Below are 23,095 nucleotides of genomic sequence, written 5' to 3'. Positions count from 1 at the left end.
ATTGTCAGAAAATAGATCTTAGGAACAGATTTGTTGTTTTTTTTATACTCGAGATATTGAATATTTATTTTCTTTTTTTAAAACTGTACTTTGTTATAAGAATACTTTTATTAAATAAATAAATAATAAATTGCTATTTTTTATCAACTAACCCTGTATTCAGTCCTGTGTTTTTGGAAAGAGTGTCCAAATATGATTGTGCACTATTATTTTACTATTTTTAAGAATCTTGAATAATAAAATGCAAGTTGGGGATTTTTTTAAAAAAGTTTAATTGATTATTAGTGGCGCTACTGTGCAAATTGATGTTTTAAAATTAGTTTATTAATTAACTAATCAGCGTTACTTAATCAGCATTGCATAAACATATCAGAAATATAATTTACCTGGCTGTGAGGAGTAATTTTTAAACTATACTATGCAATGAATATAATAGTACTGTGTGAAATAGGTAGTGTGCGGCTTGCCATGTGGCATGTGGTTAACTATTCAAAATTCTTATTTTCTTCCACCCTGAAAAAAGATTAACGATTAAAATCGTGAAAGCTAACTCAGTCTAAAGTTTTTTTGTTTTGTTTTGTTTTTAAATCCTTATGCGATCGCATGTTGTTTGTCCCTCTGCATTCACCGTAGCCCATCCAACAACTTCCGGCAGGAAGTTACGATATGGGAAAATGACAGAAAAAAGCTTTTTCGGATGTAAAAATAGTTTGAAAATGAGTATAAAAACTCCCAGTTGCGTTGTAGTTTTTAAATTGCTTCGAATACGAGTTCTCTTTTTTGCGATAGAAATTAAATGTCCTCATCAGGTCATCAATGAGAGATTTATTTTGAAAGTTCTACCCGGAAGTCTTGTGTTTAATATCGGCTGGCCTACTTAACAGCAAAACAAGTAGGTGTTTACTGAAGTTGTGTTATAAAACAGTCACTGGGCACCGACATTTAAAAAAAAAACTGGACAATGGTCTCCGGCGGCGCAATTCAGATACCGAGCCGTCTCCCGTTGCTGCTAACCCACGAAGGAGTTCTTCTCCCGGGCTCCACGGTCAGGTTCAGCGTGGACTCCCCACGGAACATGCACCTTGTCCGAGAGCGGCTGCTGAAGGGGACTTCGCTGAAAAGCACCATCATAGGGGTGATTCCTAACACCAGAGACCCGGAGCACGACACCGGCGACCTCCCCACGTTGCACAAGTAATGAACTTGTACCTGTGTAGCCAGATAAAAAGTGAAACGTGGTCTTTCTGTGGGTTTACACGGTTGTTGTGTGGAGGTGTGACATACAGCTGATGGGTCCCCTTCAAGTTGTCACAAATGTAACAGGGCACAACATCTCTGCAGGATAAGGAAGAAGATCAAATATATTTCCAGTACACAGGAGTATTTTATGTATTTAGACGTCTGTAGTGTGTGTCATCGTCAGGGGAAATGTACTGAATATTGGGCAAATCGAATCTTAATGCATCTTTGAGCATGCACTTTACCTACCTCCCTTTTTTAAACTATTATTTGTTCTAGAAACTTCTCCACTTTTACTGTAGCCATGAAGTCGGAAACAGCCGGGCAAGCACAGAGAAGCGGACTTTAGCCTTTAATCAGTGGACTCCAGGCCAGTAGGTTACCAAACAGCGTGTTCCTGTCTCTGGATTGGTTACCAGGAAAAAGATGGTTTGTCCGACACTGAGTTAATCTGTGAGGAAGGTGGTCATTCCATCTTAAATCATAAAAATTGTCGAACATTTTCTCAGATTTCCCCAAAAAAAAAAAGTACGATTTCAATTTTAGACATATAGAATGATTTAAGGCTTTTTTAAATATATATGGCTAGTTTAAATCTGAAAAATAAATCAAGCAATTGTATAAAGTTCCATATTTAAAGATGCACTAAAAAAATATGTGACACTGCAAAATGAAGCCTGTAGAAGAAATACTTGAAATACTAGAAGATATCAGTGGGTAAATTAATCCAAATGAAACACAATTCTGCCATTTCCAGGTGAGGCTCTGGTTATAACTGAGGTAATAATTATAACTGAATTAAAGGCTTTTATCTTTAATATTTTCTGAGATATACATGTTGTAATGTAGCCTCATTATTTCAAAGTGCAAAAAAAAACAGACCATTTTTCAAGAAAATGTATCTTGAAAACTACTAATATCTTAACAACAACAAAAATCACTGTTTTTTCAAAAATTAAGAGCTTTTTTTAGGCAAATCTGAGATAGTTGAGCAGAAAGACCACATTGATTTGAGATGGAATGAATAAATCCTTATAATCCTCTGCAGTGAAGGACAGAAAATACTTGCACTTGCTCATGTAAATGTTTGGCGCTTATACTTAAAATATAACAGGGTTTGAATGAAACTCAGATGGTTGATTTTCCACACACTACAGCACACTTGCTGCTTATATGAAGCTTAAAAGACACTGTGAAAGGCTCCAACACGATCAGAGGTGTGAATACTGAGGCTTTGCAAGCATTTAAAATCAGAACAGTCTGTTGTACTGCAGAATGCAACCTTTCAGTGAACTGCTTTTCAATGGCCACCTCATCTGTCACACACTCTCTTTCTCTCTCTGTGTGTGTCTGTGTAGAATTGGTACAGCAGGGATTGCAGTGCAGGTAGTGGGCAGTAACTGGCCCAAACCTCACTATACCCTCCTCATCACTGGACTGTGCCGATTCAGTGTATCGAGTCTGTTAAAAGAGCGACCCTTTGTCCTGGCAGAGGTAAGCTGTCGGTTTGATTTGATGTTAAAATATTGGAGCTATTTTTTTTTTTGTAAGATAAACCTAAGTTTCTGGATGTGCTGTCTATTTAATGAGCGACAGTGGTCATCATAAGTGTTCTGTTTTGTACCTGTAATGAAGCAGTAGTATCACTACATACTGATGATGTACTCTGATTTAGTCAATGTAAGAAGTATTCTTTCCTGCAACACTGTGAGTATTTACTAGTTGCCTGAGGGTAGATAATAAGAAATGTTTTGCAATTTCCTGTTGTTGTACAGCAATATTCTCTGTAAACACACTGTTAATGTTTTTTATGCTTATAGTAAACATGACAAAAGTTTCAGGTAATGGGGTTCCCATACTGTACAAGTGATCCCTGTGAGCCAAAAGCTCAGATTTCTGCACAGACTGCTGCAAACATTTTGTTTCTGATTTGGTTTTCTACTCTCAGCTTTACATCATGCGAATAATAGATGGCTTGGTCCTTAATATGCTAATCTCAGGCACATAGCTCTAGCTGGCAGCACAGAAGCCCCACTCATCTGCTGCTCAAGCCTTCTTTTTCCAAGGTCCAGCGCATCAGAAGAAATCTGACTAAAAAAGGGGGAGAATAGATTTAAATTGGTTTGATTCAGGCAGTAAAGTGGAGGACTGCACCAAGGTCAAGTGTAATATTGAATTTTTTGAACTGTAAATAGAATTAGAATAGAATAGAATTCAACTTTATTGTCATTGCACATGTCACAGGTACAGGGCAACGAAATGCAGTTTGCATCCATCCAGAAGTGCTTTAGCCATGATATAGATATATTACAATATATATTAGCAATAATATAGTTATGTAAGTATATTACAGAAATGGGTCTATTATGGTATGTTATAATGTACACGGTATGAAGTATGTTATGAATATTCTATAACTATAAGTATGTACAGGCTGTAGTGAGTACAAGCTATGTACAGGCTATGAACAGGATATAAATATGAAAAAAAAAACTATACAGAAATCTGAGATATACAGTTATACAGAAATGTGAACTATGCAAGTTATAAACAGTTGTAGGATTAAAAATTATCGTATGTACAGAATGATTATTTACACAGAACTATACAGTAGTGCAGTTAAGATAAATGAGATATGTGGATAATTTCTACAGAGGCTATATAAAGTGCTAGTGGTTGTGAGTGGTGGTTCAGTCCATGTTATTATCATGCAAACCCACAAGTATTAGAAGTAGTATTAGTGAGAAAAAGGAGCAATAGCTGAACATTATAAATCCCCTAAAAAAACCAACAAAAAAAATCAGTCTGAGAAGTTAAAGGTCACCTGATTCCACTACTTGCCAAGTCCAGCAAGAGGTTCAACAGAAGTTATAAGCTGCAGAAATAAAGTTTGTTGGCAAGTCAGCCAGGCATGCCTAAGGCTGAGATTATAACTCCTTGTACACATGGGAAGCTACAGACACACAGTTGTTCCTATTCAACAACTTTCAAGTCAGCTTAGAATGCCTGATGCATTTCATACGTGCTCCGTAGATCGACATCTATAGAAAGATGGATTCCTTATTCGGAAAGTCTTGGCAGTTTCCCTCCATGAATTACTACATGTTTGATTTTCTGTAAATCATTTAAAAGTCAAATTGTGCAGATGTGGGTGGACACTGATCGTTGTGTAGTATCTCTTTCAGGGCCCGTTTTGGGGTTTCCAGCACATGTGCAGCTGGCCCATTCAGAGTAGAAGGAGTGCTCGCTTTTCTAAAACCAACTCATCACTTTTACTGCTGCGTAATCACTGACCTCCCCTGTCTAGTCATTAAGATGGGATTAAATTGAGTGATAGTGAGAATAAATTTTTATTACCCGGTGTGAATTAAAAGTTCTTTTATCAGCATTTAAACAAGATCATCTAGTGTATGACTTTTATAACACCATTTCATCATTAAATAAAGTAATGAAACGTGTTTTAGCATATTAGAAATGCACAATGCACAAGTATGTGGCCTCACAATGTGACTCACTTTTTATTTTAAAAAAAAAATGACAGGTGAAGCAGTTAGATCAGTTGGAGCGGTATACGACCCCACAAAGAGATGCCAGCGCAACAGATGATGGAGAGCTGGGGGAGCTGTCCGAGAAGTTCTACCAGGCTGCTGTACAGGTGTGTGTGTGTGTGTGTGTGTGTGTGTGTGTGTGTGTGTGTGTGTGTGTGTGTGTGTGTGTGTGTGTGTGTGTGTGGACTGAAGACTTTTATATCTGTTGTGCTTGGGTGTTAACTGGGGACGTGTGTGTTGAGTGTGACTCTTCTCTGGTCTTGTGCCACATGCAGTAAACACTGCTGTCTCTTATTCTCTTATTTAAGAGAGTGAGGTCGTAAAAAAATTCATGTCTTGAAAAACTGATAAAGTTAAAAACAAAAATGCCTTTGTAAGGAGGAAAAAGATGCCAAAAGGGCGGTGCAGACTGGAAGAGTGGTGACTGACGGACATGTGAAGGTTCTTTAATATACACTAAAGTGTTACATACACACAAGAGCTGTTGCCTACAAAGAGACTTGCATTCAGCAAATTACTTTATATGTGGACTAAAACATTTCTTGATTTTTCACAGCCTGTAAAATCTATGATGTATTTGTATATTCAAAAATATATATAATTTAGGCAAAAAAAATTAGACACAACAACTGAAACAACTTTAACAAGTGTTGTCTTGAAGAAATATTAACTGAAGTTGGTTTGGGGCCAGGCTGTATTTTAATGAAATACCACTTTGCATTAAAATACTCTAAACTGTGAACATTCGTGTTTACATTTGTGGAAAATTGAGGTATAGTTAAAAAGAATCATCAGAATTGAAACAGCAGCGGAAAACATTTTTAAAACACCTACTGGTAAAATGCTGCCCCCTGCTGGTGAAAGTTTTGTTAAATTTAGCAGAATGTGCTTTTTGTTTTGTTTTTTTACAAAAATTACTTTTGAGGGGAAAAACAGGGAATGCCACGTCTTCAGTAAATTTATATTGTTATTTGAAAATAGTCCCTTAAATTATAATGCACGTTTTAAAAAGTTTTATTTAGATTATGAAATGGCTAAATAAACACTAATTGTTGATGGCCAGTCAACTATTCGATTTTTGGATTTTTAAAAATTTATTTATTTATTTTTTTCATCTGTAAGTCACCGCTGGCAGATGATTTTGTAGAACAGCTCATGTCATTCTGAATTATTTTTTAGGCTGCTGTGCACGCACAGCGTGTGCTGTCTCCACAGCTTGTCAGTTATTTTCTGGTTAGAATCGTTTCTCTGCTTTGGCTGCCAAACAGCCTAATATAGTTCTACTGTCATATTTAAATATTTGCTAGTTGTTGTTTTTTTTCACCACAAACTACTTTTTTTTTTCTCTCAAGTATTAACTTTGGCCATACAGCTCAGTTTAAGTGTCATCTATCCACAGCAATAACTCATAAAGCAGCTGTTTCATCTAGATGTTGCTTTGAATATATCAGATCATGACTTCTGTACTGAGGTCGGAAGTTGGGTTTCCTCCTGACTTCCTTTCCACCTAAACCCTGTTTGCACATCAAAGCAGCAGAGTGGGGTGGTACATCTATGTACAAATTAAGTTTGTGCGTGTCATTTTACAATGAAGAGATCTGCAGATTGCAGCTGCCACTGTATGCCCTTTACTTATAAAAACTTCATGTCAATGTTTGCATTGGCAGTTTATGTAAGAGCTTGTTGTCAATTATTTTCAAAACTTACCAAACTATGAAATATGAACATTTTTGAGAATAATAAGAAACAGGCAACTTTTTAAAAATGTAATATAGGAGTAAACTGTGCTGTGCTGCAGCATGATGTGATGGATCAGACTGAAAATGAAAACATACACATGCAGTTGGACTTGATTTATTGTGTTTTTTTGTTTACACATTTACACGTGTGTGTGTGTGTGTGTGTGTGTGTGTGTGTAGTTGTTGGGTATGTTAGACATGTCTGTTCCAGTCGTGGCCAAGTTCAGGCGCCTCTTGGACAGTCTGCCGAAGGAAACTCTACCTGACGTTGTTGCCTCGATGATCCGCACCTCAAACAAGGAGAAACTCCAGGTGAATTCAAACTGTATACACAATTAAAGCTTTAGAAGAGCCAACATGTTTTTACTCATTTTTTAGAAATCAAAAAGGTTTTAATCTTGATGCAGACAGTTTCTGCAAGTGTTCTCACTTCAGTTGCTCTGTTTTTGCCAAATACCCATTTTAGCCCAAACTAGTTGTGGCTTAAGTTTGGACTCTGCTGGTCTTTGAGTCTGCTTACTTCTCAAATGGCCCCATGGAGATAAATAAAGTCATCTTAATCTGAATACTTAATTAATCCATTAAAGATTGTGGTAAAGCCTCAGTCAGACAGACCTAAAAAAAATATATATTCCCCGATTCCAGCCATCTAGGTGAATGAAAATGTAAAAATCCTAGGTTTGCTGCAGGAAGGGCATCCTACATCCTGAAATATGGTGATCCTTTTGATATGGCAACTACTTGGGAAGTAAAAGGGAAGCGGACTCTTCTTCTTCCTCCTCCCCTTCTTCTTTCCTTCTAGTCTTCTTCTTCTTCTTCTTACTCCTCCTCCTACTTCTTCCTACTGTTCCACTTTTTACATTTTCTTACTTTTCTTTTTCTTCCTCTACCTTCCTTTCCTCTTCTTCCTTCTGTTCTACGTCCTTGATATCCACAATATTTGACAGTTTACTTAGAGGAGAAAGAGAGAGGTCACTATTTGTCGGGGTTTTAAAGCAATACAGGAACTTTCCACTTATTCTGCCATTTAAGGATTTAGTGCTTTATTTTTTAGCATGAAAGCACACATTGATGTGATTTTTGACTTTTTTTTTTCCTCGACAATAAATCTTCACAATAAATAAAATGTGTCGTTTTTCATGTGCTGTGAAGGTCCTGGATGCATTGAGTTTGGAAGAGCGCTTTAAAAAGGCCCTGCCCATGCTGACCAGACAGATAGAGGGACTAAAACTGCTGCAGAAAACCAGGAAGACGAGTCCTGATAATGAGAAGAGGGTAACAGATGTGCAGTCCTTGTATGTTCACACTGTGATTTACATTCCAAATCTCGTGCTCACATTTGGGATTCCCCTCTGTTTAGGTGTTGGTGCGGAAAGGTACAGTGTTCCCAGGTCGACAGTTCAATCTGGATGAGGAGGATGAAGATGATGATGGTGATGACACAGCAGCCTTGGAGAGGAAGGTCCATGGGGCGAACATGCCTGAAGCTGCCCTCAAAATTTGCCTGAAAGAACTCAAAAGGTAAATTTCATACAACATATACACAATATAAAGTGTATTTGTGCATACTTCACAAACACAAATAATGCTGCTGCTTTTACTTGTTTAGACCATGTTTAGATCTGGCTCTGTTTGGTGTCTGTGTAAACATGATCCAGTACTGTAATTAGCCTTAAATACTTCAGTTAGATTGTTCATGTTCTTCTTCAATCTGTCAGATTGAAGAAGATGCCTCAGTCAATGCCTGAGTATGCCCTGACCAGAAACTACTTGGACCTGATGGTGGAGTTGCCATGGAGCAAAAGCACCAAAGGTAAATTAATCTGCAGACAACTTTTGATGGACGTCAGCTCAGTTAAACTCTTTGGGTTTGGTAGATTTCACTGAGCCGTAGTAGTGACAGTAAAAACTTTACAGACTTTGACATTGAGAAGGCTTTGATATGCAGCTGTCTCCTTTCTAGGTCAAAGCATCTACTGCGTTGATTAAGGCTGTCAACTTTTTAATGCGTTGTTAAACAATAATCAAAATGAAATAACCAAGGGTCACTCTCAGTCTCTTTAGGTTTTGATTTGCACTCTTTAAGCTACATTTTTAAGGTCAACATATCCTGGACACCAATTATTTGAAAGCTTGGAGTTGTATTGGTAACTCATTGAAGTGTTATTGGCTATTCATAACCAGCCACTTTGCGCAGTTATACAGTTAGTTGGGTGGACTGAATCAGGCCAAATTAAATGGCGCTACACAGCGTCCCAGCATACATAATAATGCTTGAATTTCACAAGAACTGTTCTGGTTTGTCCCTGCTGATTGCAGGCGTAAACATGTAACTAAATATAAGTAATGACTCCAAATGTTAAGGGTAAGGGTTCATTTAGCAGCAGTGTCAGAGGTCACAACCAAAGTATGCGCTGCTCTCTGACACTTTATCTGATTGATGGACCTCTAAAATTTGCCGAACCACTGTGGGGCAAATTGTTCACCCGTTTTTTGATGTCTGTGTATGTTTCTTTGGTCTCACATTCAAATTGCTACTAGAGCAGGTCAGCTACTAACCGGAAGGTTGGTGGTTCTATCCCAGGCTCCTCCAGTCTGCATGCCAAATATCCTTGGGCAAGATACTAACCCCATGTTGCTCTCCGATGCATCCATCAGAGTGTGAATGAATGCGTATGAATGTTAGATAGTAAGCACTTAAAAGTTTAGAAAAAGTGCTTGTGTGATTGGGTGAATGAATTAGTTGTATGAAGCGGTTTGAGTGCTCAGAGTAGAAAAGTGCTATATAAGAGCCTGTCCATTTAACTCACCTAAAACACTTAAACAAACCTTCTAGACTGCCTGGACATCCGAGCTGCACGTACTCTATTGGACAACGATCACTACGCCATGGACAAGCTGAAGAGACGCGTCCTGGAGTATTTAGCTGTCAGACAGCTGAAGACATCACTCAAGGTGCTTCCTTAATATCCCAGTCTACGGATGCTTAAAGATGAAATCTTGTGTTACACAAAGCACTTTTCTTACATTTGTTATGTATTAATCTTTGAGTTTCATACCGCTGTACCTGCTGTTTTTTAGGGCCCCATCTTATGTTTTGTGGGCCCTCCTGGAGTCGGTAAGACGAGTGTAGGACGCTCGATTGCCCGAACTCTGGGCAGAGAATTTCACCGAATTGCTTTGGGAGGCGTCTGTGACCAGTCTGATATCCGAGGACACAGGTATGCTCATAAGATTGTTATGCAACTGAGGGTTTCGTGTCCACAGTGTAGACTGTGAGTTTTCAGGTTGCCCATGTATAGCAACAACCAAAAAAAATACGAACTACAATAATAGACCTGAGAGATGCTAGTTTTTTAACCATTTTACCAGAGAAAACTGGTTTAACAGACGAACAGAATCAGCTGTTCGTCTGGACACTGATTGTTATTGTGGCTGTTGACTAGTTAATTTAAACTTTTCCATGTGTCCCTGTTCAAAAACATCTGAATACAATTAGTAGGTCATTAGCAAGACTCTATAGAACTTGACTGCATGCTGAAGTGGCAACCCCCAACCCTATTCAAGTAATTTTAAGGAAATTTACCGGTAAATATTTGGAAAAATGACAAAAGTGCTTTTATTGCGCCATGTTCATTCACTCATGAGCTGCTGTAACATAAATCAAATGGCTGAATTGCCACCTCAGCATGCAGTCAAGTTCTATACTCTTTTACCAATGAACTACTAATTTTATTCAGGTGTGTTGCAACAGGGACACATGGAAAGGTTTCAGGACACCGGCCCTTGAGGACTGGAGTTTGAGATCCGTGGTCTACTCACACCCACCCACAAAAAGCGTGTTGCTTTCTTTGGAATAGAGTCTGCATTTTACATCATTTAAATCCCCGTTTCCCTGCAGCGTCATTTTTTAAAAGTAGGGTAAAGATACAAATTCCAGACTTAGGACACCAGCTGAATCTGCCAGTATTTTAATTCCTGAACTTTAATAATAAATTACTGGATGATTCCACCAGGGAGCACCCCTGAAAACTAAGATAATGCAGGTAAATACTCCCTTTGTCTTTGAAACTCTAAATAAGTGCAATATAAATAAATATAAAGCAATATGTAATTGTAAAATTCAACAGGTAGATCTTTGTTCTTTTTTCTTAGGCAGGATTCCTGCCAAACAGCCTTTCATTGTTCTTGTAACAGTGACAATAAAATCTATTCTATTCTATTACTGTAGTCTTGTTATGTAGAAATCTTTTAAAGTGGCTTGAAATGTGCTTGAGTATATTGTTTTCATGCTGGGACTTAAATTGCTCCGTGGACGTGTGGTGGAGCAAAAACACAAGCTTGCGTAACATAAGGCATTACATTTGATGCTTTATAAATCACACTCACAAATAATGAAGCTCACTATGAAAAATCATGTATTTTATCCTAAGTTTTTCCTTAACACACCCGACTGGGAAAGCTAGAGTAAAATAGTGTCTTTTCTATTTTATTAAGTCCAAAACCTGTACTAAGATGTAATGAAATTTCTTGGCAAAGCCTGCTGATATCATTCAAGCATCCCTTAAAGTCCACTTGGGTTTAATTTAAATGAAGGATAAAGGACATAAATGGATTCGGTCAGTAGTCTGAAAGTATTCGGCACATTTGTTGGTTTTGTTTTCTTCTGACTTGGAGTTTTACTTTTATGTAGATGACCTTATGTAAATATAAGCTTTTTTTCTGTAAAATAAAGAGAGGTCACTGGTAATCTGTGTTTGTTAGAAAGTGTTAAAAGGTTGTCACCAACTGGAAGACAAATTGTGGCCAAGCGCATACACCACATCACACAGATCCTCTTGTTACTGTTATGGGTGTCATGTCTGGGGTCTCTGTGCGAGCAGAGAGGTGAATGGGGCAAAAGAGTTCATCTCAGGTTACGTGGATGGTCGTGTTGTTTTAAATCCATGGCTCACATACATATTTACACCCAAATAAGAAACATGTGCATGTCCTACCAACAGCAGAAATAAGGACCAGACTCTTCAAACAGTTGATTATACAGTTTGTTCAACTTAAAAATATTTCTGATGTTCTTATTTGATTTAAATCATTTTTATTTCCTACTTTCGAAGCCCACCGACTGCTTTCAGCCAGTACATGCTAGCAAACACTCGAAGCTTGCTTGCATTAGCTTTATTCACTACAGAGAATGTCGCATCTGTGTTTATTTTTTCTCAGATATTATTGCTTGGTAATTCAGTGCATATCTCTAGGGTATATCGTGAGCCTTTGGTTTGCTTGAAACTGAAAAGTTCACAGAGTAGAGCATCATTTTACGTCTTTGCCATGTCTCCAGGCGTACATATGTAGGGAGCATGCCCGGCCGCATTATCAATGGTTTGAAGACAGTGGGCGTCAATAATCCCGTCTTCCTTCTGGATGAGGTGGACAAGCTGGGGAAGAGCCTGCAAGGGGACCCTGCAGCTGCTCTGCTGGAGGTCAGTCTGTTTCTCTCTCAGGTTACGTGTGATGTAGTATCACATCTTCTCTGGTTATTTACTCCCTAAACAAAACCTTAATGTTTTGAAGGATTAATTGTCAGTAGCGAGTAGAAACATGCAACATATCCACCAATTGGTTGCTTCATGCTATAGCTACCTAATTAACCACTACAACACATAATAATTCTCATAATAACACAAGTGTTATTAGTATTCCTGCCCCATGATGCCACAAAGTTCCCACTTACTGCAGTTTGCACAGTTTACAAAACACACACACACACAAAATAAAAGGGTTTCTGTGTGCATGCTAAGGTCCTGGACCCAGAGCAGAACCACGGCTTCACAGACCATTACCTGAATGTGGCCTTTGACCTCTCACAAGTGCTCTTCATCGCTACAGCAAACACTACAGCGACCATTCCCCCGGCCCTGCTTGACAGGATGGAGGTGCTGGAGGTACCAGGTGGGTTTAGTCACTTTGTTCTGACGAAATATCTCAGCAGATTTATCAGAGGTTATCATAACAACAGGGTTTCTATTTTATTGAAAATACTTTCCCAGAACTCCACTATAGAAGTCCAAAAAGTTTCCAATTAAAAGAAAAAATATTTTCCTGTTAAATGGGCACCTGTGTTCCTCAAAGGGCATGACATAATCCAAATCTGAAAGATACAAATTATGAGTCATTTTAAGACCAGAGTGAAATCTAGCATCTGATCTCCCTGTTTTGTTTTGTTTTGTTTTTTGTTTTGTTGTTGTTGTTTTTCTTTATTACTGTTGTTTCAGGCTACACCCAGGAGGAGAAGGTGGAGATCGCTCACCGCCACCTGATTCCAAACCAGCTGGAGCAGCATGGGTTAACCCCTCAACAGCTGCATATACCTCAGAGCACCACACCGGACATAATCAGCAGGTACAATCTCACACAAACTCAGTCATCGTCACCTAAGACTGTAAGACTGCATAGCCATTTAAGCTTTATGTTAATGGCAGCACACAGCGGCATCAGTGTCAGATACAGGTCACAGAGTTTGTGGTGAATTTTCAACAATGAAATTGTGAGAGAGATGATTTGTTCAGTGACCGTTGATCTGTGAGAACGATTGTTATAGCTTCTTCATTTAAAAGAGACTCGACAGACATAGTTTTATAAAAGTAAACCTGTGATACGTAAGTATCACAGGTTCTCAGCTGATCGTTATAGAATTTACACATCTTAAATGCAATCTTATTGTTCTTTTCAGCACTTAAAAGCAGTAAAATATTTTTCCATATCTGTGGAACGAGAGTTAAAGCAGACTTTTAGAATGTTGTGTACCTCAGAAATTCAGGAACTGATTTGTGTATGAGAAAGACAATATAGCCAGCTGACGGCTCACATATGAGGCTATACTTCTGATCTTTAGAGTGTTAAGTTGTCAAGTGATGTATTGAGTCTGTCACGTGGTGAGCTTTATTCTGTCTGCAGACATGCAGAGGCGGTCTGGTTAGTGTGCAAAAAGTAGAAAATATATAGGTTGATCTGGGTAGATCTCTTTTGCAAACAAATAAGAAAAAAAAACACGTTTCAAAAAGGAGAGAGACAGGTTCTCAGGTTTTCAGGTGATTACAGTTACAGGCCAAGTTTTTAACCCTACCTGATCACACTGTGACACTCAGTGACAGCTGTGTTTTAGTCATCTGTTATTTGTCCTTCTGTTTGTTCTTCTTCTTTTAGATACACCCGAGAAGCAGGTGTGCGCTCACTAGAAAGGAAGATCGGGGCGATCTGCCGAGCTGTAGCTGTCAAGGTTGCCGAGGGTCACACACTCACCAAGACAGAGACTTTGACCCCTGAAAACTCAAAACAGCATGGAGGTGAGGGTCTGAACCTTCCATCTTGGTCGGGCTGTGGAATTTAATTTGAAGCTTTAGCTGCAGAACAGCACGCAGCTACACACTAACAAAGCTTGTGCATTAAATACCAAATGTTGAGTCATTACAAATATTGAAAGACGAGGTACAACAGAAAAGAGCATCTTAGTTAACACAGATTTTTTCAGTAATAATAGCAAACTGAAACACTCATCACTGGACTTATTTATTTTATAAATTTATTTATTTATTTACTTATTTATTATGACAAAAAGATTTTGCTAATGCCTTTTTGACCAGAGTGTTTAGGCTTTGTTGCTTTAAGGTTTTTTTTTTATGTATTTGAAGACCATACTGCCATGTAGAAAAGAGTTTTTCACAGGTCCTGTAAAATGAAGTTCACCCTGTGATTCAGTAGCTTTTAGAACCTCCTTTAGGAGCAGTACCTTGAAGTAATTCTTTTCTGTATGACTTCATCAGTCTCTCATATTGTGGTGGAATTTGCTCGAGAGCTTGGGGTCATTGTCCTGTTGCATCATTTGAGCCCAGTTTTAGCTGTTGGACAGATGGTCTCACTTTTGACTCTAAAAAAATTTGGTGTACTGAGGAGTTCATAGTCCACTCAATGCTCAGGTGCTCAGGTTCTGTGGTAGCAGAACAAACCCAAATTGTCACCTGTCCAATTCTGTGCTTGACAGCTGGTATGAGGTGTTTGTGCAGATATGCTACATGTTTGTTTTTTTTCCAAAAACAAGCCATACTTGTTCAGCCTTTTTCTAATTGTACTGCCATGAAGTCTAACATTTAGCATTCTGAGGCATGTATTATTGTAGGGTGTTAATCCTGTCTTTTAACCTGTGTTCCTTGTCTCTCCCCAACTGGTCGCGGCAGATGGCCGCCCCTCCCTGAGCCTGGTTCTGCCGGAGCTTTCCTCCTGTTAAAGGGGAGTTTTTCCTTCCCCCTGTCGCCAAAGTGCTTGCTCAAAGGGGGTATTATGGTTGTTGGGTTTTCCTCTGTTAAATACAACAAACCAGCCTATAACTAAAAAAGAAACAAGGACTAGTATTTTAGCAGCTCTCTGAGATTTTGTGCAGGTGAAAGAAGGCACTTCAGTATAGAATATTTCAGTCTTTTACCTCAAATGTTTGACTTAACTCAAATTTCAAGTTATTTTCTAAATTTTGCAGGGTTTTTTCTCAAAGTTTTGAGTTAGGTACCTTAAAATGTTGACTTACTATCTTGACATTTTAAGATAATAATCCCATATTCTGACACATGGATCACAAAACATGTTTTTTTCATTGGGGGAAACAAGCTTCCAAAGTCTTATTGAACTGCAAGATCCATTTTTGCTTGAGTCATAATGTAAAGTAAATGTTTTTTTACTGTAATCCAGAATCAAATGTAAATTTTTTCTCATCCAATCAGGTTAGTTTTATTTATATTGGGCCAAATCACAACAACATATGTAACAGGCCTCATATGTAATGCAGAAGAACAGCAACATATTTTACTTGGTATCATAGTATTGTACACTGTAAAACTAACTGATATTATTTGGACATCTCGAAAAGTCGATTGAGCTTGTTCAGAATAAATTTCATGTCAACCTGTGACTTAGTTTGGCGACACAGAGTAACTGACACAGATCTTATCTGTGTGGTTAAACAAAGAACTACAGACATAGTAACAAAGACTGACTGCACGTGAGCAACAACTGGCTAATACGTAAGGAGAAATATCTCCCACAATATAGTTCGGGTAACAGCCGTTAATAATGTGGAGTTAAAACACTTGTGCTTCTGTTCTTTGTTGCAGAGTGCGAGTGTTGGGCACAAGGGGCTGAAATGAGCCTGGGAAAAATAAACTTTGAGTAAATATTGACCAGAGCAGTTTGATGGATGTTAGTTCATAATGTGATGTTATAACAGACAGATGTTTGACGTGGTGACAAATTACTTATTGGTTGTTTATTTGTCTAATGATCATTTGTACATCAAATTTTACGTCAGGTGTTAGATATCTGAAGCATGCTCGCAAGTACAACATTATGATTTTTATGCAGCTGCGTAATGACCTGGATAATTTCCTAAATAAACCTCATTGTGCAGTGTCCCACTCAAAAGCACTGGATATTACACAGCAGTACTCAGTTTTTGATTTGTCTGCGGGATTCTCAGTAGAGTAAATAAAAACAAAGAACTACAAAACTCATTTTTGCATCGTTAAGTAGCAGACATGAAGACTGGAAAGTGGTTTAATTACAGAGAAAGACAGAAAAATGGGATAAACGTGACATAAGTGTTTCTTTCTGTTCTTTAACGCGGCCTTTGTGTTTCCAGGTAACCACACAAGTGTGAGTTTTGTGTGTGTGTGTGTGTGTCTGTGTGTGTGTGTGCGCACGTGTGCACAAATGATACATGTTCTCATGCATTCTTTTTGTATTTTCTAAATGGTAGTGGTTTTTGATGTTCATTTGTGATATTTGTGTTTCTGTTTGACTTTTACGTGTGTGCATGTTTGCGTCATGTTGCGATTTATGTATGTGTGTTCACAGCTGGTTTTTCGTTCTCATTCGCAGCTATGTCACTGCCATTTTTTTTTCCTTTTCCTGTGAAGCCTGGTGTATTTTTTTTTTTAACTAAACAATCTCTAAGATCTGATGATTGCAGTGTGTTTACATTCACTTGAAATAGTAAGAATATTCCTAACACCTAACTGCACGAACATGGGAATAAACAACACATTGTTTCTTTGACATGTAGCTTTCTGAACCACAGGCTACAAAAAAATATGTATGTAGCCAATGTGATGTTATCCACAAATTTGTGAAACCCTTTTCTGAATCCTGAATGTTGCAGGTGTTACCATGTTTGTTGGTTTTTTGTTGTTTCTAGACAGGAACTGAATGCAGTTAATCACACGGCAGTCCTTGATTAAGCTTTCAGTGAATGTTTTGCTGTATGTTTGTTTTTAGACAAGGCAGCACCTCCAGAGTTGCCCATAGTGATTGATCATATCGCACTGAAAGACATCCTGGGGCCTCCAGTGTTCGAAATGGAGGTAAGCAGAGAGAGAGAAAGAGCAGCGTGTGCAGTGTTCATAATCCACAAGTTTATTACAGAAACATGCAGAATTTATTCCCATGAACATTTTTGACCGCCTGAATTTTCTGGACCTCAACCAATGCGATTGGTTTCCATTACAATCCATGACTCTATAAAGGCAGCATGTGAGCAGATCTCTCAGCTCCATACAGCTGCTGCTCATCCTGTCAGATTAAAGTCATTTGCCTTTCTCTCTTCATCTCTCCAGGTCATGTGGAACTTGTTTTCTATGTACTTTTATGAGGATTGAAAAAGATGTTTTCACGTGTGCATATTGGCAGGTCTCTGAGCGGCTCACCCTGCCTGGTGTAGCTCTCGGCCTGGCCTGGACGCCGCTTGGTGGGGAGATCATGTTTGTGGAGGCCAGTCGGATGGAGGGAGAAGGTCAGCTCACTCTCACGGGTCAGCTGGGAGACGTTATGAAAGAATCTGCCCACTTGGCCATCAGCTGGCTCAGAGCGAATGCTAAAACCTACCAGCTCACAAACAGTGAGTCCAGATACACCAGTGTTTATATTCTATTTTGTAGTTTTAGAGAAATACAAAACAACTTATGTTGTGCAACTGTGTGTGTGTGTTTGAACAGTGGTGGGGGGTTCAGATCCTTTAGAGGGGACAGACATCCACCTCCACTTCCCCGCTGGAGCCGTCACCAAAGATGGCCCCTCTGCTGGTGTTACAATCGTCACCTGCCTGGCTTCACTGTTTAGCGGCCGACTGGTCAGATCAGACATCGCCATGACTGGAGAGATCACGTTAAGAGGGCTTGTGCTGCCAGTAAGTTATCGTAGTAAACACACATAAAACGATCATCTCTAGTCCACTCTAGTTTTGACAGACAAGTGTGGCCCGTCCTCTGCAGGTGGGCGGGATTAAGGACAAGGTGCTGGCTGCACACAGGGCAGGAGTGAAGCGCGTCATCCTCCCGAAACGCAACGAGAAAGACCTGGAGGAGCTTCCAGCAAACGTCAGAGCCAACCTCGACTTTATTACAGCCACAAACTTGGATGAGGTGCTCAACGCCTCTTTCGATGGAGGGTTTCCGGGAGTAAGCGGCACACGTGCACACCCTCAGCTCACCAGCAAACTGTAACACACTGCTCAAAACACATTAACAATGTAAGGCGTCTGTGATCTTGGATAATTAAGCCGTGTTTTTCGATCCTTAGAAGTGCTGTAAGGTGTTTTTGCAGATGATTTGTTCAGTATTACAAAGCCAACTTGAAGTTGAAGATGGAGCTGAGATACAGGAGAATTCAGTTTACAAAATCCCCAGCTCCTCTTTGCTAATAGCACTGTGCAGCCAGCTCAGAAATAACTGCTAAATATCATCGTAGTGGGGCTTTGTTTTTCATTTCAACTGAATAGCTGCTTATTTCTTTTACATTGACCTTGTATTAGTAGCCTGGCTATGTCTTCCGAAGCAGGGGGACTAGTGAGTGATACATGCCTTAAAGATTTATACAGGTTGAATTTGTGCGCTGAAAAAGCCCAAATGTGCATGAAGAGTGCTGCTAAGGGAAAGAAATTGATTGATGTTTGTTTATGTAAATTGTTCTCCTTAATCACATTTTATTTCACTCTAGTTGGATTTTTGTCAGTGGATCTTTCACATCCACAATAAAATTTTATTTAACTGCACTGATGGTGATGAATATATTCTGTGATTAAAAACTGTAAAGATTTTTTGTTTTCATTTCCTCCACTAGGCTGATAAATTGAAACATAAAATAAATTTTGATTTATTTTATTTACTGTGACATTTACCGCTTTAATTATTTAGCCTACGTTTTTCCTGCTCTTGGAACATTTAGTTGGACAAAAACTAGAACTGTACAGTTGAACATGGATGCATCTTAAAAGTATAGCTTTTTTATGCTTTAGCCTCAAGGATTCAAGTGTGCAGTACAATATTCAGATGATTCTGATGTTGTTTTTTTAGTGAGTTATGGTTAAATCATAGAGGGACATGATTCCATAAATACCTGTTTAACTGAAAATCATAAAATGGAAAACACTAATGTCCAGTTATTTGTTCGACTTTTAAGCAGTCTGAAAATATCACACAGATGCATTCAAAGTCCATTGGTGACACCATAGCAACCTCATATTTTGGTCATACACAGTAATACTGTGTAACAGCTTGAGAAGTTGCATGTTTAAAAGTGCTCATTCATTGTAATAAACGTTTCTGCCTCTGAGGGGTGCTATAGAGTCTTCATGAGGCTGCACTTTTCTTCAGTCTTGTTGAGTGCTGCCCTCCTTGTTTTTGTCACATTCCGCCTGCCTAGTTACTGGTCTAGGGGAATAGGTTTCCATGCGAATCTTTAGTAAACTCAACTAATCTAAGTTCATTATTAATTTCTGCTCATTTGCTTTATAGGAGCTATAATCTTGTACAGCAAGAGATGAGCTTGCTGGCAGCCTGCTGAGATACAAGCACTAGAGATGAAGAATAATATTTAAGGATGCTGTGGCCTTCAAGAGTAATCACGAGGGGAAATGTTTTTTGTTTTTTTAATGCCTTTCCATTCTCTCTTTTCTTTTCTTTTTAAATTATAATGCAAACAAAAATATTCAGTCCACAGTTTTATAGCTTCTCTGACAGTGAGACACGCCCACACATTTGCTGGTGGTAGGAGCCTCTTGCATCACTTTTTGGAGGTACAGATGCCTTTTTGTCAGCTGCTTTGTTTCAGTTGTTGGCTGAGATGTGGAAACCTTTGAATTAACTCATCTGTACTAAAAAGGAACAGAAACAAGAACAGTAAGAAAAAGTGCAGTACAAAAAGTAAGTACATGCCTCATACATGTAATGACAATAACGCAGCATGCACATTATATGCTAGTGTTCTTGCAAGACACCTCGAGCAGGAGGAACTCCTTTGAGCACAGATTTGTTAGAACAATTTGAAATATTTTGCAAAAACATTTCTTTATGACTATAAGAATGTTTACTGAAAAAACTTCATAGCCGTCATATTTAAATATCACACAAAACAACCAAAACAAAACAGTGCAAAGTCTGACTTATTCACTGAAGTTATAAGTTGACTGTACTGGGGGCTACATTTGAGTACACATTAGCCAAATATTACACGCTGCAGTATCAGACTACTGGAGTCAGTGTGCCTTGCCACAAAACTGTTCCCTTTTTTTTTTTTTTAAATTTAAAGAAAAGTGTTTGGTGAGTTGCAGATGTTCTAGGTGAATCTCTCAAATTTTGGAAAAACCTGAAGCTCTCTGCACAACAGAGCGCCATCAAAATACACTCCAACCAGTTTGTGCTCACCAGTTCCTCCAAACACATTTGATGCAATAGCTCTTACAGAGTGTACTTGTCCACCTAGAGGATGCATCATTGTGCCAATACGCTGCTGAATTAAAGCATTTTTCTGGTCAGCTGCACATTCCCTTTGTGCTTGCTGGGGTTTAGCAGTCCGTGTGGGTGTGGAGCACTTCAACCTCTTTAAAACAAACTATATTTGAATAATGAAGGTATTAGCGTTTTGTGTAAAGATGCATTGTTGTCGGCTTTTCCAGACCTGGGAGGTCCAGCTTTTATAAATCACCCCTGAAACTCAAGTACATCTTTCCAAAAGATCTTCTGCCACTTTTCCCTACCATTAGTCCCATTGCTACTTCAGCCACAATGATGCACTGTATTAAGGAATAGCAATATTAATAGCAATCTCATGGCAGGCACTCAACTGAAGTTATACAATGTTTGTATACAAGAAACTATTGAAGGATGGGATATTTGATTCAGTGTAAAGTCTGGAATACTTATAATGGTGTTGATACACCTCTCGTGAAACTGACGACTGGAGTTGGTTCAACATGCACATCACCGAAATATTTAGAAAAAGCAGATTCTGTCGCTTTCTAACATTTGGGCACAGACTTGTTGCTTCTTGCTTATGAGGACAAGACTCAGACATGAATGGTCAATAGCTCTTGAAAATTAACCTCAGCCCAAATGTTCAGCCGTTCTTTCAGACAACCTGACAAAAGACAAGAGAAACTACAGGGGAGCTTTCACTTTATTTTAGATAAATACAGGAAATCATCCTTCTTGCACTGTAGAGCTGTAAAGGAGGAGACATTTGTGAGGAACAGATTTTAACAACATGAAATGCCATGTTGTAATAGCCAAAAACTAATGACCCACCTCTGCCCTGTGAGTTTGGGTCATCTCTTCCATCCATGCCAGTCTGAAGCTGACCGATGGAAATTTGGCCGAGGGTCAGAAGATTGATGCTTTACATGACCCCAATGAGGTCCACGGTAATGCCACCAGTAGTTATTCCACGTAGGATTCATCTGGAAGTTGTAGTATCCACTGTAAGGGTCGGCATATCTTTGAGGATGACGCGGCCTTGATGGGTGTTCTTCTCCATCTGGCTTCGGAAATGCAAACTCCTGCAGGTGGCCTTCATCATGATGCTGGTCGGGGTACAGCCTTGTGTGAACTGGCAAATGCTCTGTTTGACGACTCAAATCATCTTTCTCAGGCCTGTGTCGACGTCCACCGTGATCTTCCTGGCTACCTGGGGGGCATGGAGAACCACGTGAAAAAGGAATGGATGAGCTGAACTGGTAGCCAAGGTTTGAAGGATCATGGGCATGTTCTCTGCGGGGATTATTAAAACTCTTGTCAATAGTAAGGCCGCTTGGTCCGTACCGAGGAGGATTAGCAGAAATCATGAGTGTGAGCAAGAGGAATCCTCAGGCTTATGTCAAAGCTCCTGGGCTTGGCCACAAGATTGTTTCTGTGTGCTCGTGGCTGGACCAGCAATGTTTCCATGGGTCTGTTGGTGGGAATATTAGAGCGTGGCTGATATGATCTTGGGGATTCGACTTGAACCTGATTACGCACACTAGGGTAGATCTTTGGATCTGTCGGCCTCAGAGCCCTCATGTATTGGAAAGGGCGAGGATTTCCATACACATCTTGTTCCCCTCTTCCACGTTCTAGGCTGCACAGAACTTGTGGCTGAGAAAGAACATGGGTATGAGTACAGATTATAATCATGTTGGTAAAGCTTAGAACACATCTACAGTTTGTCAGTATTGTTTAGATAGAACTTCAGTGTTGAGTTTATTAAGCCAGTGTCAAAGACATTTGTATTCTTATACTCTTAACAGGAGGAAGGAAGTCCGTTAATTTGTGTGATCCACTCACAGAAAGCATAATATTCATATATATTTATACCATCTACAGTTACCCAGCTTGAATTTTCCTTTTCCAAATTTAACACTGAAGAACTCCGTCTTTTCAAAGCAATTACTAAAGTAAAAAGATAAAACACCATGCTTATGATGACTGATTACATAAGTTGAGATTTTGGTATCTAAACATCTGCAAGTTAACTTAATGCATCATACATGGAACCTGTAGAGTTTCCCCCCACTAAAAGAAACCCAGCTGTGACGTTAAAGTAATGCAAACTCAGCGTTACATTTTACCTCTCAGTGTGCTGTGAGCCATTTAAATACCCTGCTTTAACCAAATTAAATCTGCCAATTTGAGCATGAGGCATCTCAACCCTAACCCAATAGCTGTAAAGTCCTGATAAGGTACACTGGTAGACCTTTTTAGTGACCAACAGCTTTATCACCTGAAGTGGGGGAGAGGAAAAAAACTGCCTGGATTACATACTACATATTTTGTTCCAGTGTAAATACTATTAAACCTCTTTCAAATATTATCTAAAGAGATGCTGCAGATTCTGGGTGCAGGCATGACTTCACTGGACTCCTCAGGTAAGACACAAAGTTGTCATTTCATAAAATCATTAGAGTAGGTTTCAACATGCTCACCTCTTGGAAGAGCTGAGGAATAGTTCACATCACTCAAAACATAAAGCAGTAAAAACCTGTCAAGCAGCACAAATACAGTCAAGATAAAACCAGACCAAAGCCTCACATTCAAGTACAGGAAGTGCATATCATGACAATACATTTAAACATTGTACCTTGCAATTAAGAACCGGGCAACCATGACTCCAGTAGCTGCACTCACTGTCCTTACAAACCCTCCAGCTGGACTGTGCATGCAAAGCACTCACATTTCCACGGGTCCACACACACCAGCTACTCCGACCAAACACCAGTGTACA

General features: G+C 39.1%; 1 protein-coding gene and 1 long non-coding RNA gene across 2 annotated transcripts; one reads left to right on the top strand and one right to left on the bottom strand.

The window, feature by feature from the left end:
• Nucleotides 1-842: 842 nt before the first annotated feature.
• Nucleotides 843-19,174, top strand: lonp2 (lon peptidase 2, peroxisomal). Its single transcript, XM_084936210.1, has 17 exons — nucleotides 843-1,194; nucleotides 2,598-2,733; nucleotides 4,781-4,894; nucleotides 6,707-6,838; nucleotides 7,679-7,801; nucleotides 7,887-8,047; nucleotides 8,245-8,339; nucleotides 9,363-9,481; nucleotides 9,608-9,747; nucleotides 11,865-12,006; nucleotides 12,325-12,475; nucleotides 12,799-12,925; nucleotides 13,730-13,869; nucleotides 16,844-16,929; nucleotides 17,255-17,462; nucleotides 17,560-17,750; nucleotides 17,836-19,174. Exons 1-17 carry the CDS (start codon nucleotides 962-964, stop codon nucleotides 18,064-18,066), a joined length of 2,529 nt encoding a protein of 842 aa, XP_084792336.1. The 5' UTR covers nucleotides 843-961; the 3' UTR covers nucleotides 18,067-19,174.
• A 1,757-nt stretch (nucleotides 19,175-20,931) lies between these two features.
• LOC146384277 (uncharacterized) lies at nucleotides 20,932-23,095 on the bottom strand. The gene is made up of 4 exons (XR_014800847.1): nucleotides 22,952-23,095; nucleotides 22,797-22,852; nucleotides 21,145-21,969; nucleotides 20,932-21,061 (listed from the first exon to the last, which is right to left on the bottom strand). It is a non-coding gene; the product is annotated as an uncharacterized LOC146384277 (long non-coding RNA).

This window comes from Perissodus microlepis, chromosome 7 (assembly GCF_051167445.1).
Source record: "Perissodus microlepis isolate ML-2025 ecotype Zambia chromosome 7, ASM5116744v1, whole genome shotgun sequence".
Lineage (NCBI taxonomy): Eukaryota > Metazoa > Chordata > Actinopteri > Cichliformes > Cichlidae > Perissodus > Perissodus microlepis.
Note: the sequence above shows the minus strand (reverse complement) of the source record. Positions and strands in the feature narration are given on the sequence as shown.

Bases quoted from the DNA above. Each gene is read 5' to 3' on its own strand.
- lonp2 (XM_084936210.1), top strand. From the start codon at position 962: ATGGTCTCCGGCGGCGCAATTCAGATACCGAGCCGTCTCCCGTTGCTG. The intron at 1,195-2,597 runs GTAATGAACTTG...GTGTCTGTGTAG, and splicing joins GACCTCCCCACGTTGCACAA to AATTGGTACAGCAGGGATTG. The intron at 12,007-12,324 runs GTCAGTCTGTTT...GTGCATGCTAAG, and splicing joins CTGCAGCTGCTCTGCTGGAG to GTCCTGGACCCAGAGCAGAA.